We start from the raw sequence: 15,925 nt of genomic DNA, 5'->3' as shown, positions 1-15,925 counted from the left end.
ACACACACACACACACACACACACACACAAAGAATAAGAACTTGAGTTAGCAACCATGTTTCCAGCCTCTCAGTAGAAGACTAAGATGAAGAGCCGTCTGTGCCTTGCGTCAGTCTCACAGGGTCGGCGGCTTGGGACTTTGTGCTGATAGAGTGTTTGGTGTCTTGACGGGTGGATTTAGTTCGACTTGAATTAAATCTTTAATGGGCCTGTAACTTTGCTGCAGGTGGATGAAAGCCAAACTGGAGAACCGGGATGGCTTGGCGGAGAATTAAAAGGAAAGACAGGATGGTTTCCCGCAAACTATGCAGAGAGAATTCCAGAAAACGAGGCTCCTGCTCCAGGCAAACCAGTGACTGACACGACCTCCACCCCTGCACCCAAACTGGCCGTGCGGGAGACACCTGCTCCTGTGACAGTGGCCTCATCCGAGCCCTCCACCACCCCCAACAACTGGGCCGACTTCAGCTCCACGTACGTGCAGCCATGCTATTTCTGATGACTTTTGAAATCCCCACCTAGTGATCTTTTTTTCTTTAAGTATTTTTATGATTTGGGGTTACACCCCTGCATAAAGGAGCTGGCTCATTTTCATCCATTTTCTCTGACTGGCCTCCTGGCAAACTGTGGATTACGTTCTCTGAACTGGAATTAAGTCTCTCGTTGCTCAACAATGATTTGCCCTGGTACAGAATAAAGCCTGGTCTCTTGTTTCGTTCAGTCATCTGTCTGTATCTTTCATTCATGTGGAAGAAATGGAGAAATACAGTTTCCTAACAATCTGTTTGACATCCTTGTCAGTCAGCAAATATTCAGTCATTTCCTGAATATAAATAGCACATTTTTTGCTGGACAGAAACAGAAATTGAGTTCAGTCATGTGGCTTTGAATAAGATAGAAAGCTGTTTCCTTTCAAGCTTTTTTTCCTCTTTGATCAGTCATGTGCAAATGTATGAGGGAGTGAAGAGTTATAGGCTCCTGGCTGCTGTTCCTATTGTGCCCTTGGCCATCGGGAAATGGCATTAAAAAAAGGTGTGAGCAGACATTTGCAATGTAGAATGAAACCTCCCACAATCTAGATGTGCACTTGGCTAAAAATATTTTATATACGAGCATTCAAGTAAAAATGATTTGGATAAGAAGTGTTTCAAAATTTTTTTCAAGTCTGACCAGTCGAAGGCAAGGAGTCAAGATGTAATGCTGGAGAAAGAAAGGAGCGCACTGACCAAGGGCCGGAGGAAGTGGAGGGAAGGATGTAGGAATAGCAAGTTCTTCATACTTATATTTTCATATGAAAGCTTGGAAGTGCTAAACAAGGTCTGCCCTATCTAATCTCTGCTAAAAAGTAACCTTCCGTTAGCATGAGTCCAAGTGGAAACTCTCCCTTCCTTTCTTGATCTTGATTGAAAAGTGCTGACTTTTTATTTNGGCAGCTCAGCAGCTGCTCAGCTCGGGCCGGGAATCGAACCGCTGTTGCTCAGAGCTCAAACTCTTGAGCGAGCTCTTAACCAACTGAGCCACTCAGCCGGCCCTTAAAGTTGATCATTTTAAAGTGTACAATTCAGTGGTTGTCTTAGTCAGCTTAGGCTGCCATGATAAAATACCACAGTTTGGGTGGCTTACACAGCAGAAATTTATTTCTCACAGTTCTAGAGGCTAGGAAGTTCAAGATCAGGATGCCATCCAATCCAGGTTCTGGTGAGGGCTCCCCTCTTGGCTTGCAGATGGCTACCTTCTTGCTATGCCCTTACTTGGCCTTTCCTTGTGTGTCCGGGAACAGAGAAAGCTCTCTCTCTGTCTTCCTCCTCTTACGAGGCCACTGATGTCATCATGAGGGCCACACCCTCATAACCTTATCTTAAACCTAATTACTAAGGCCCCACCTCCAAATACCATCACATTGGGGGTTACATTCAACATATGAATTGGGGGCAGGGGGAGGAACATATTTAGGCCATAACAGTGGCATTTAGTACATTCACAATATTATGCCACCACCACCTCTATCTAGTTCTGAAACATTTTTATCACCCCAAAAGAAAACTCCATACCCAGTCACTCCCCATTTTCCCTTCTCCCCAGCCCCTGGCAACCAGCAGTCTGCTTCCTATCTCTGGATTTACCTATTCTGGACATTTCATATGAATGGTACTATACAATTGGTGACCTTATATGTCTGGCTTCTTTCACTGAGCATAATATTTTTGAGAGTCATCCACACTGTCTCATGTGAACTTCATTCTTTTCTGAGGCTGAGGGGAGTTTGAGTTTTAAGGTGGCCGAGAAAAAGGGCTGCTGCCTCCTCTGAAATCAGTAAAGGAGCAAGAAGAACAAGAAAGCCAAAGCATGCCTGGCATCTTTGATCGCTAATCCCTAACTACAGTGTGTGAGGAAAGTCCATCTAAAGCAGTGAAAGCCAGCCAGGAATGTGGGAAGTAGCCAAGAAAGGATGCTCACAGCTACTGATCTCAAAACAATATGTGAAGTGACAGTTCTTGAAATAGATGGGGAACAATGGGAATGTATGCTACACAGGGTGGCAGTGAGCGCTTCCCTTGTGCGGGGTTGGTTCCTAGGAGAAGCATGTGAGGCAGACACAAAACTGAATAATAGACACTGCTGAAAACAGAGTAAAAGACATGGAGGATGGGATTCTTTAAAAAAAAAACACCACAAAGTAAAATGGCTATATGTTGTTAGCAAGTATTTGAAGAAAAAAAAAAAAAAGATTGACCCGAGAATAGTCTAAAATTTGTAATTGGTGTTCCCAAAGAAGGAAATTGAATAACAGATTAGAAAAAACTTTTATTGAATGCGATCTGCATAATGATGAGGGCACAGCTGGTTCTTTGGGGTGAAACACAGGATATTTCCCTTCCTACCCCTGCTTTCAGAAATCTTTTATTAGAATAAAAGACAGCAGTGCAGTTAGAAGCTACGGGGAGAGAGGGAAAGACGCTTAGTGCAGAAGACACACCGGGGTCAACTGCTGAGGCAAGGTCGTGCAGAAGGGGAAGGACAGAGCAACAGGGAAGGAAAGATTTGGTGATGATGCAGAACTGCTTTAGAAAGAGTATTCTAGAAATGGTGTTTGGCGTTTTGAACTCCATGATATGACGTTCATCCTGGCAGGGACAGTATGTAAGCAAAGAGGTTAGGTGAGGGCATATTCATAGGGCACGGGCAGAAAGGAAGCTTAGGGAGCTCTAGTTTGCGTTTATTCTACAATTTTCAAATATGGCATTGAGTTTTTCCTTCCCAAATGGTATGTTGAATATCATGACTTTTCATAATTGTTTTGTTTCTTGTTTTAAAGTAACATTTGAAGATAAGAAACGTGAGAATTTTGAACGTGGCAATCTCGAGCTGGAGAAACGAAGACAAGCTCTCCTGGAGCAACAGCGAAAAGAGCAGGAGCGCTTGGCACAGCTGGAGCGGGCGGAGCAGGAACGGAAGGAGCGGGAGCGCCAGGAGCAAGAGCGCAAAAGACAACTGGAGTTGGAGAAGCAACTGGAAAAGCAGCGGGAGCTGGAGCGGCAGCGGGAGGAGGAGAGGAGGAAAGAGATCGAGAGACGAGAGGTGAGCAGCTGTGGAGAAATGCACAATTATCATACGGCTCTTGCATGCCCCCCCCCTTTCAGAATCATTCAAGTAATATGTTAATACTGTCTTTTTTTTTTTTTTTAACAATTCAGTAGTTTTAATATATTCACAAACTTGTGGAACCATCACCCTATTTAATTCCAGAACATTTTTACCACCCCCCAAAAAAACTGCTTACCCATTATGCAGTTATTCCCCTTTCCCCTCTCCCCACAGCCCTTACCCACCACTGATTTAATTTTCTCTCTGTAGATTTGCCTATTCTGGACATTTTGTATAAGTGGAGTCATGCAATACGTGGCCTTTTGTGTGTGGCTTTCACTTAGCACAATGTTTTCAAGATTCTCCCAAGTTATAGCATGAATCAGTGCTGTATTCCTTTTTATGGCTGAATAATATCCCATTACATGAATAGACCACATTTTATTTATCCATTCATCAGTTGATGGATATTTGGGTTATTTCTTTTGGGGTATTGTGAATGATTTTGCTATGGACGTTCATGTGTGAATTCTTGATAATATAGTGTTATAAAACACCACTGATATTAGTTGTATTTTTTTTTCAGACTTTTTTCTCTGCATTTATATACCTATATTCAAATATAAAGTTTTATGTGGTGGAAAGGCTGAGGGTTCAGTGCAAATTTTTTTTTTAACCACTGTAATGTATCTAATATTGTTATGCACTTTTTTTTTTCCTTTCCCACTTAAAAATTATGTTTAGGAGATCTTCATTATATTCTATGGAAGGGTTCATAAATTTGGTACCATGACTGGTTAGGGGCCAAGCCAATCTCTTGTCTGTCTTTCCAGTGTTAATATATTGCTACAGAAACAATGCTGTGATTCTCTTGTGTGAATGAAATATATTTTAAAGATGGGGATTTTTTTTTTTTTAAAGATTTTTATTGGGGAATTGGGGGGTTGGGAACAGTGCTGGGGAATTGGGGGAAGGGGAACAGACAAGTTGCTGTCGTCCTGTTCTTCAGTCTAGTTGTGGAGGACATTGCTTCACTGGCCCANTTTTTTTTATTTTATGAAGTTTGCAGTTAAGACACATGAGCATGAAAAATATGTACTTAGAACATTACTGTCAACCTCTCTTGGTTGAATAATCAGGACTTCACTTATTTTTATGGGTATAGTAATCATCAGATTCCTCAAACATCTAACTTGATTATGAGCACTTTTCTCCAAAAATATTTTTTTATGATTAACAAAAATTGGTAACTTTTACATAGTCCTGTTTTAAATGTTGTTGATAATACAAAGAAATATAAGGTGATGTCTGCCATTCATATGTTTAAAATCTTTTTAGAAAAATAGGGAGAAACACATGGAAAAGCCAATCTATGATGACACTCTCAATGAATGTTCACCAATGCTGCTAGGAATTTCAAAGGGGAAAGGAATCAGGGTGAATTGATGTGTTCAGACATCTGAATGGAAACTTCTTAGTTGAATTGGACCTTGACAGCTAAGGCTTAGTTAGATACTTTGAAAATCTATGGCCTGTCTTCTGACCTGGAGGTCCCCATACTTGGAGGGTGAATAAATCCAACTTGACATCTGTTGGGTTGTCAGAAAAGTCATGACGTATTTTTTCTATGTTTTTCGTTGCAAAAATGCGTCATGACTTTTCCGACAACCCAATATAATGTACTGGAATAGCTTAAGAAATTAGAAGACCTCTGCTTGTTGCTGTTTTGTTGAGGTTTGTCTTAAGAATACAGGCTGCTCATTATATTCAGCAGGTTTTAGAGCGTGCAGGACTGAGTACATTAGAACTGTTCGGGGAGCTTAAAAAAAATAACCATTACAGAGACTCTGGGTACTTCTAATCCTAACTCTAATACAGGATTCAAAAATCTTCTCCAGGTGGTTCTGGTAGGGAGCTAGTTTCCAGAACCACTGATCTAGCCACTGATAAAAACTAATCTCTTTTTCCTGTCAGGACTAGTCCTAAATTGTTTCTGGGAAATATCCTCTTCTTGAAATATCCAAAAAGAAGACTTTTTTTTTTTTTAAAGCAGTTGTCAGCCATCAACCAGTCAACCCATGCTGGAAATTGTTTATCCTCTAATTTAGCGTTAACTCTCATAACAATTTAAACTCATTTTTACCTTTTCTTCTCTTGATGGAGATTTTTTTTTTTTAATGTAGTCAATACCTTATCTTTCCTGCCTTTCTTAGATTTCCATAACCTTAACATCTGAGCTCAGCTGGTTGAGTAACAATTAGTCATAGCATCATTGCATTGCAGTTTTGAGGGAGCAATACCCACATATGATTCCAGGGTAGGCCACATCCGGCTCACTGTCTGTTTTGGAATAAAGTTTTATTGGAACACAGCCAGGCGCACTCATTTGCATGTTGTCTACAGCTGCTTTTGTGCTACAGCGGCAGAGTTGAGTAGTTGGGACAGTTAGCGGAAAAATTTGCTAACCTCCAGATTACAGCTTTAGAAAATTTTAATATCCTCATCCAGGAGTTTTGAGGGAAGACTTATATTTCCAACTGGCACGTGCTCCCACACTCCTCAGTACATCCCAGGCAGCCACCGGAGCTGGTCTGAGTCCGTCCACAGTGTCAGCGTGTTTGCCGGCCGTCTTCTTCCTCATGCTTGTGAGGGGAGAAAAAATTTGTTTCCCTTCTTTTTAAAAAAAATTTTGGGGGCGGCAGAGAACAGCCATGGTCATTGGTTACACATTGCTTTCATGCTACAATGGCACAGTTGACTCTTTTAGGGAGGGCGCAGGTCACAGTGGCCCACGCTGGGATCGCACCGGCAACCTTGGTGTTATCAGCTCTAACCAACTGAGCTAACACCGGTCACCCCATTTGTTTCCGTTCTTTATGACAAAGCCTGTGGTTTTAGAAATATTCATGCTACCTACCTAATGACAGTGGCCGCCATGACTCATATAAACATCGAAAAAAGAGACATCATGTTATTGGGCTTCAGCCACGTGGCCTTGGACCTGATAGTTGCTGTGTAAAAGTTTTTGACTATTGCATGTATTCCCTGCAGTATGCAGTGTATAGTAACTACATTTTGTAGACTAGATAGATCTATAATGTATTCCCAGATACATAAGCAATTTCTGGGGTTTTACTTCCCACTTTGATGATGTTCCACTAGGATGACTCCAAATGCTTTGAGGTGTTGCAGTGGTGTTACGGGGAGTCTCGGTTCTTCTTGCGGACACAGTTAAGAATCAAAGGCCAGCAAGCTGATTAATATGCAAGCAGGATTTATTAGTGATACATTCTCAGGGAAGAGAATGGGCCTAGCCAAGGTGGTGGGGGGAAGGGGGGAGAGAGAGAGAGAAAGAGAGAGGGGGGGGGAGAGGGGAGAGAGTGAGGGTCAGAGAGCTGGAGGGCCAGAGAGAGCCCTTGTCTCAAGAACTTCAAGTTTGCTGGGTGGGGTGAGGGAGTTCCGTATTGATTTGGGGGCGAAAGTGGTGCCTGTTCTTCCACAGAAGGGCGTGACCTCCTAAGATGGGTGGAGGCCTGTTGACTCAGACCTTTATCTTGCTCCAGACCACCTTGTTATCTGTTGTTGTAAAAACAGATACGTGACTGGAGGCAGCTAGTTATGAGCGTCTTCTGTAGGCACTATGGTCCCGTCCCGCCCCTCCTCCTCTCTCTTCCTTCTCCATTTTCTAACTTCTGCCTGACCATGGGACTGGTTAAATGAAATTGCATTAAGACCAATGTTGTTAATATTTCAAATCCCCCTGATTTATAGCCACCAATAGATAAACCTACTTTATGCATGTAAAAGTCCACATTATAGCCAGCCATGTTACAAGAAGCTTGTATGTATAACTTTTCCCATCTTATGTAATGTACGAGGCACCCTCTCCCCTTCCTAAGTATATAAAGCACCTTTCAGTGGGAAGAATGCTTTCTTGTCCTGATTTGACAAGTGGGTGTGATTAGTCAGTCAACTAGGGTGGGAGCTAGACCTGCCCACAGGNTCACGTAATACATCTATTTTTGAGCGTCTCTAAAGCCAAATGAATGAGAAATGGTCAGTTTTTAAATCGAGTGATTCTGTGCCCCTTGCATAGTAATAGAACAACTGTCATTAGTAAACTTGAACATGCGCCATCTTTCCCAGGGCAAAAATTTGGATATTCTTGAGCATTCAATTTGTCAAGCATATTGCTTTTGAAATACTTTGGCTGTATGCCATAGGATGTCCAAAGATGTTTTATGGTGTAAATATCTTAATTCTTTAGGGGAAATGAGCGACTTTTTCCTTTTGGTTGCAGGAATAAAGTTAAGAACAAGCCGATTTTCAGTTATCTTAGTACAAGACAAAATCTTTACTTGCCAGTAATTTTCTTAGTGTGGTTCATAATCTGTGTTTGATCAAAGACCCCTCTGAGAATCAAGTAAAGTCTTCTCTGCAAGAAAAATGCCTGTATACCCCAGTTTACATACAGTTTTACAGTGTTTGCAGGGCCAAAGCTTATTCATAGATCCTGGTTAAGAAACGCCGCTGTATCTTAGAATTCTGTAGATATTATTGGTGATAATTTATTATTTTAATTTATATATGGTACGCATTTTATAGGAGTTTTATTTTTTCTATATATTTGTAACATGTAGCTAAAACTCCTTGAATGCGTGTTTAATAATTTCTTATTTATTAAGAAAGGTATTATACCCTCTAAGGAGGTAATATTAAATTATTACATACTATACCTAACGTAAAACATATCATACACTTGAATGGAATTCATAGAAGAAATCAACAAAGTTGTCCACTGAATACCATATTGTATAGAACTATCCAGCCAAGAAGTAGGTGATTGTAGCATTATTGATTTGAGAAAAGCAGAAGTTAGTTTTAGGAAGAACCACAAATGAGATATGAGTTTCTATTCTTAGTAATTTCTTATTCTATTTTTATCCTAGTTATAATAGAGAAATAATTGTGACAAATTTAATAGACTTTGCAGGGTCACTTTAATCAGGTTGACCAACAGAAAAAGTTGGTAGAATTTGTGTGGTGACGTTTTTCTTCACTGCTTCTCCCAATAGCGCTCTCATTTCCTAAGAATTTAATGACACCAGATTTATTTGTCACCTTAAAAGTGTTTCTCCTGAAAGAATTAAAAGGGGACTGTTAAGTAACTGTCATTGTACTTGAGTTTTTTAAACAGTATTGAAAAGGAATGAAAGAGGGCAGCCCTCTGCTCCCCATGGCAAAGGACTCGGTGTTCCACAAGGTCATTGTCAGGCCCAGGAAGGCAAGTCACTCCCTACTTTTTAGTACCTATGTCTTCATTCTATAGATTGCCTTCTCAAAAGTTCAACTTTTTAAAAAGCTATCAACTTAGGAATCACAAATTTTCTGCATATTTTGGTTCATGCCATCTTAAGCTTCCCAAGTCCAAGCAAGAAAAGAGAGGAAGGGCCCGAATGCCCCCCTTCTGCAGCATCTTGATTGTCTTACAGCTGCTTGTGTATCTCAGCAGACTGAATGAAATGATTGGAAGGAAATGATAGCGCAGTCTTCAAATCTGGGTCATAAGATGCCAGAGCCTTCTGTTTCCTTATTTGACATCTGTTATTTTATGGCTCCTGCAGGCTCCGTTTCCTTGGAGGTACTTGAAGCCGCAACTTATTTAGACAGTTCCAAAGATAGATTCAACCTACCCTCTAATGCTGCTATACTAAAAAAATAAATGTGCTTTAAAATTTTTTAAATATCTTCCTTCATGCATTGGATGCATTTAAAAATTGTTTTTTTAAAAAACTGTCTCATTAGCATGATTTTTTTCTGTAGATTCTTTAAATTCACTTCTTACTGCTTTTTATTTATAAGTGCCTCCTAATATATTACTAATACATCTTGACTTTGTATCTGGTTATAGCTCAACATCCAATTACTAGAGCCGGTATAGAAAGGAAATGTGCAGTTTAATTCTTTGTTAAATGAAACACCTTCATTCGTGCCCTTGGTACCTGGTGCATTGGTACGTGTCCTTCCTAAATAGCCCATGCTTGTGCAGTATCTGTGGTTAAATGTGCTGAAGATCACTCTACCTGTAAACACATTGTTTTCCTGGATGAAGTAACAACTTTTCTTAATATATAACCAGGTTTCTGAACATTGAACTAAAATGTTATTCCTCCCCTGTCATTTCTTATTTATTTTATTTTTTTCTTTAAGCATAGGCTTCTGTTTTTTTTGGTTTTTTTTAAAATTTTTTATTCTTAGTTTCAGATGTACAGAACAATGCAATAGTTATCCTTTTCACCCTCACAAATTAACAACCCCCCCTCCCCCCATCCCCTGTCATTTCTTACTCCCTCGTATTAAATCTCAGCTCAGGCTTATTTTGCATACTGGTTATACCTTTTTGGTGTAGAAGGATAAATAAGAATAAAACCCTAAATAAAAGAGACACTGAAATAAATAATAATTTCTTTTGTAAAGAAACGTTGTCTAAGAATTTAGCAGACCTTAAAGCTGAAAGAAAGCCCGAAGACTATCCACTCCTAGAATCCAGGCGTCTTTGTTCCCAGTTCAGCGCCTTCGAATTATAACCTATTTCCACAAATTATTCTTTCTGAACCTAGTTAGGAACTTCTGGCAATTGAAGATGAAATTTTAAGATAAGAAAAAAAGTAAATCTTTTAGTCATTTCTTTCCCTTCATTTTTAAAGGGTCTTCACCATTGGGCTAATGATACAGGAGGCGCTCCTCCCCGTCTGTGCAGGTGCCGACTTTTGGGTCCTCCTCTTAGGACAGGTAGAATTTGATTCGGTATCCCTCCACTGCAGTTTTCATGTAGAGATATGTGTCTATTAAACTGTGCCAAATGTCCAGAGTACTCCAACAACAGGAATTGGCCCATTTTGTCCATTTGTCTCTGAAATATCAAATTCAAATATTAATCACATTTTTTTCATTTATGTGATTGGAGATTACTGTTTATGTTTGATTCCTAATGACTATGAAAAGCAATACTGCTGAGTTGTTTTTTTATAACATTCAATTGTTACATCCTATGGTATGACAGTGAGAAAGGTAATGAAAAATGAAATTCTCTTGTGTTGATTTTCTTCTCTTCGTTAGAACTTTAAACAGTCAGAGTGAGGCTTCATCGTTACTTTCCAGTCTCCATTCTTGGCCTTCCACGCCCCCTCCCTAGCTAAACTGCTCTCCCGAGTATGCTTCGTAGTTTGGAAGTCACGTGCCCAGGGCCGCTGCCGTGGCGAATAGTTCAGTTTGTGCCTTTCAGAGTTGCCTCCTCCTGCTTCATCCTGCTGGAGAGTCCCAGCCACATCTGCTGGCTTGCCCACTGAGGCCCCTGCCTTTCCCCCTCTCTCTTGTGCTTCTCATCCCCTAGTCCTCCCTGCCTTCCAGGACCCGTCTCCCCCTAACCCCCTGGCCTCCAGTTAGACATGTTCTTGTGTCTCAGTGACCTCTGTAGGACCTCTCCAAGTCACGTATCACATACAAAATGCTTGTACGTGCATTCTACCTTTATCTTAAGAACAGCAGCCTAGCCTGTAGGGAAAGGTTAGCCTAACCCTTAGGGCTGTTTAGCGGAGTAAGTGCATTTTAACGCTGATCTTCTACAGACACTTCCTCTACCTTTGGGGTTCAACCCCTGGATGAATCTAAGAGTTGGCATTTAAAGCAGGAAGAAACCTGCCCATCTGGACTTCCAGTGAGCAGGGCGAGAGAAGACGGGCAGGNTAGAAGGAAGCCTCATTCTGTGTATCGGGGTCAGCTGGCAGTGCGATCCCATCCACGTTTCCCCAGCAGCCTCTAAGGAGCCTGAACCGGGCTGTGAACACTTGAGAGGTGGGTGAGCCGCTCCCTCCTGGGTGGAGCCGGGGAACTTCATGTAAGGAGGTGCCGTGTGCACTGCGTCTTGAAAAGTGGGTAAGACCTTATATGGAAATGGAGAGGCCTGGCATAGTAGACAGAAAATACTGTGAGGAGAGGCTTTAAGGTAGGAAATCAAAGAGTGTTTAGGGAAAGTCGGGGGTCAGTCCATTTGGCTAGAGCTAGACCATCGAGCATTTATCGGGAGACATAGGCTGATGGCAGGTCAGTGGGAAGCTCTTAAATGCCCTTCTCAGAAGAGTAATTTCTGAAGATATAGTGGTGGCTTCTCTGAATATTTCTGGTTTTACTTCACACAATAAAGATAAAGGAATGAAATTTCTATAAATAATGAAACCAAACCAGAGCAGATGCCCACCTGGCACGTGGGGGTCAGGGACAGTTTCTGATCTAGGGACAACCAGGTTGAACTCTGGCTCTGGGCAGATGCGTGTGGAAGTCGTGTGCGGGAAGGTTCAAGTGGAGGACACTGGGTCAGGGACCCCATTTAGAGGATGGAGTCACCATGCCTGTGGGAACCACAAGGAGGAGAAAGAGGTCTGGGATTGAGAAAAAGATTTGACCTTAAAGAGAAACAAAGAAGGCAGAAAGAGAAATTGAGTTTTAGTTAAGAGGGAGGAATTGGGTTTTTGACGTGTTAAGTTTAAGGTGCATGTGGCACATCCAGTGGTCCTGTCTGGAAGGTAGATCAGACCTAAGGACACGTGTGAGATCTTCAAAGGAGAGAGGATGCAGCGGGCAAGTTGAAGGTACACAGAGCATGTGCCTCCTTGAGCTGGAGCAGGGCACCTTCTAACAGCTGCTCCCTTCCTTTGTGTCTGTCCCAGGTCTGCAGTTAGCACGTCTCGTGCTCAGCAGGGGAGACTCAGTGGTGGGGGGGAGGGGCAGTCCCCAGAGAGGGGTGGTGGCGGTGCTCGTGGCACTAAAGGTGGTGGTCAGGGCACATCCGAGGCGGTGCAGCGGGGCATGTAGCGTGCTTCTGTGACCTAAGATAGGGTGGGACAAAGCAGATGGCAAAGGGGCAAAAGAGGAAATGACTGGGGAGAAGGGGAATACTCGTGGAAAGAAAGAGCGGGAGCAGGGTGGGGGGAGAGCATGGGGAAAGGCGTGAACCGACCGCGGGGCCAGTGAGGGACAGAGACTGAGAAGTCAGGTCCCAGAAAACATAATCGGTGTGAGGCAGAAGCAATGTGAAAAGCACAGGAAAGAGACAGGGTTCTTTTTTCTTCTGGGAGAGGACGGGCAAAGAGAGGTTGGAGAAAGATAAAGGAGAGAAAGAGCTTTGGATTGTGCTGCTAGCAGCAGTCTCGGGAGGGGACCCCAAGGGCCTGCACAGTGTGCAAATTAGGAATTCAGCAATTCAGCAAAGCACCAAGAGTTACTACTGAATTTAGCCTGAATCTCATTGGCCATTGCACAGTGTCTTAGCTTTCTCTGGTAGCGCTTCACAGTTTGTGAAGTAATAACGGTAAAAGCTACTGCTGCTGTTATGATTATTACCGTCATAGCGCCATGGATAGATCTTATCTTGACAGCCTTTTAAAGAAAGTGTCACTGTTTTATAGATGTGGGAACTGAGGCCTAGCGTGATTAAGTAATTGCCCAAGGTCACAGGATTAGTAAGTGACAGACTTGGGATTTAAACCCAGCGTCCGCGGTCTGGCCAACCCCTGGCTGGGTCATTCGTGCAAATCTATGTAGAGAGATCGACAAAGTGGGTACAGAGAAGATTTCTCAGGGTGAGAGATTCTGAAATACCAGTGAGGGCACAGCCGAAATGGGGTCCATTCTTGAAGAGAAATAAATGGAAGTGGCCGAGAGGATTAGATAGTACAGAAGAGCTCTGAGAGCCCCGGCGGTGAGGTAATGGGGTTCCCTGTGAGTGTGAGAGAAGAAAATGAGGGCCTGGGGGTTTTGAAATTCAGAGAAACCCCCCAGTTCTGAGGACTTGAAGGAGTGGATAGTTGGAATGGAAGAAATAAGGGTGTTGTGGGCTTAGGAAGGTGAGAGCCCATGAAGACCAGCGTGTAGAAATTATCAACATGGATGCTGAAACCGACCTGTCATCAATTCTTCACATCTCAGACATAATCACCGCTAAATGTCAATATGCAAATATCTTCTGAAGGCAAGTACAGATTGGCTCGGAATGAACTGTCTTTGGGCATTATCCTTTGTTCCTGTCCATTTAGGAAGTGTATGATNCCCCTGCCTTAATCTTAAGACTCCCTTTTAACTTAAAACAAGGAGAGAAGGGTAAAAGACGCCTTTCTCTAAAAATTTGACTCACAAAACGAAGTTCACATATTAGAAAATGATACTTCAGTAGAAGACTTTTTACAAATGCCTAGATGACTTGTGGATGATTTAAGCTATTGAATTGCTGTTACAGTGCTAAAGAGTACATACACCCTTAAAATGTGGTGTACGTCACTCTTACTGTGTTTAGGCTGCCTTCAGTATTACAGAATTGTTTACACAAAGGCTAATTTTAGCCCTTTATTCCACTGGCTCTTTTTCCAAATATACCTATTTTTAAATAAGAACATTTCTTTCTATCTTAATTTTTATTTTGGTTTCCTTTATTACTTCAAGTTAATGTGGAGAGTAAAAAAAAAAAATCACAAGCCATAATATAGCTATATAATTTTGTTATTTAACAACCGGTTTGGAGGGCTGAATGTTTTGTTGCCTTATGGTTATTATTTCTAGTATTCCTCTTAAACCTGATGAAACCAAAACAAACACTTCAATTGAAGAATCAGAAGATTTGTCATTTGATTGAGACAACTCAGAAGCGCATTTAAGATTTCGGTCTCTTGAGTACCTTCTGCCTACTTTTCTTCGTTGTGGCCACATTGGAAAACATGAAGCACTCTGTTTCTGATTTAGAGCATGTCTTCATTAGGAGCTGTAATTTCTTGTAAGATGAGACAGACCAGGAGTGCCAGCCTTCTGACGCTTGGGATCCCTTCCATGCCTCCCTCGCTGCAGCAGTGCCCCAGCAGCATCCACACTAATGACGCAAAAATGACGTCTACCTTGCGGGGAGTGCAGCGCTGGCAACTGTCGTTCTACACATCTAATTTGATGGTGTGAATTTGCTATATCCTAAACCTTCCTCTCCCAAAAGGAAACCAGCCAGAGAATAAAGACAAGAAATTAAAACTTAGCACTTTCATTTTATATTCATGTTGGTTATTCACCCAGAAAAAGAAAGTGTAATTCACTCATTATCAACTCATATGGTAACACTGGAGAAATACCTTATGGAGTGAAAAAACTTTAAATTAGTTGACCAGAACTCTGAACCCTATGTTCAACGGCTGCTCCGTAAATGAGGATTACATTTAGCAAAAACTAATTCTCCTGTTTCTTTGGTGCAAAACTGTTTGCAATAAGCCATTTACTTATTTTGATGCACATTCAAAGTCATGTCCTGCACCTTCTATCACTTTTTCTCCTTTAAAGGAAAAAAAAAAACATTCAATTTGATTTAGTCCTTTCTACCAGATCTTTGTTCAGATTCATTCTTCTTTTGAGGGTCTCTCACTTTCTCTTCAGTTCAGGAGGAATTACTTTCGTGCCTCCTCACCCAAGATCTAATAACCAGTGATGGAAATTCTCAAATCATTAATTAAAGGAAAAAAAATTACTTTTGTCATCAGGTTAATATGTCTTTGTTTTGTATAGGTAGCAACATACTGAAAACATAGAACATATTTACAGTTATGGTCTATTGTTAAATGGCTCCAGGTTCTGGACTGTGGAGCATAAGATCTCTAGCGTTTTGGACTTTTACGTTTCTATCTGATTTCAGAGAAATTGAGGTCTCATTCTTTTCTTTCAGACAAGGCTTTTTTTCATGTATTTTAATAGACTTTTACCTTATAGATGTGACATTTTTATATTCCAAAAATGATCCCAAGACATATATATCTTTGTTTTTCTTATTTAAAACCCCAAACCAAGAATTATTTGAGAAAGGAAACAGGGATCTTACTGTAGCAAATAAACTTCGCTTTTGTAAATCTATAGAAAAGGGAAGGTGGGAGAAGGGAAGAAGTGATAGCGCCCCGAGACGTTGAAGCTCTTGTGCCAGGAATCCTGATAGGCAGCCTTTGTGTTTCTGCTGCCTTTTCTATGAATAGTAAATTTTAGCTTTTTGATGATGAAAGGAAGTATTATTCAACCAGTGATTTAACCGGAAATAATTGATTGTATTAGTAATTATTCCTAGCATTCATTAATACTTCTTAAAGTGGTTTTAACTCAGTGTATCAAATGTGTGCACCATGATTTTCTGCTTTTAAAATATATTCTATATGTAGCAAATGTTTTACCATGCTAAGAAGTCAATAGTCTTCTCATATTCATGTTCTAGAAACATCAGTTTAAAATTAGCGATTATCTATGACTTCCTCTTTTTACCTCATTTTAC

The 15,925-nt window shown here is 41.2% G+C and overlaps 1 protein-coding gene across 1 annotated transcript in view; it reads left to right on the top strand.

The window, feature by feature from the left end:
- ITSN1 (intersectin 1) overlaps positions 1 to 15,925 on the top strand; it is a 200,677-nt gene that overhangs the window by 104,528 nt on the left and 80,224 nt on the right. The window contains exon 15 of the mRNA XM_019626944.1: positions 3,317 to 3,658. Within this exon, the coding sequence (XP_019482489.1) occupies positions 3,317 to 3,658 (342 nt within the window). The remainder of the gene's footprint in view (positions 1 to 3,316; positions 3,659 to 15,925) is intronic.

The sequence above is a fragment of the Hipposideros armiger genome, unplaced genomic scaffold (assembly GCF_001890085.2).
Source record: "Hipposideros armiger isolate ML-2016 unplaced genomic scaffold, ASM189008v1 scaffold_695, whole genome shotgun sequence".
Taxonomy (NCBI): domain Eukaryota; kingdom Metazoa; phylum Chordata; class Mammalia; order Chiroptera; family Hipposideridae; genus Hipposideros; species Hipposideros armiger.
The sequence above is the reverse complement of the archived record's forward strand: the minus strand, read 5'-3'. Positions and strand labels throughout refer to the sequence as shown.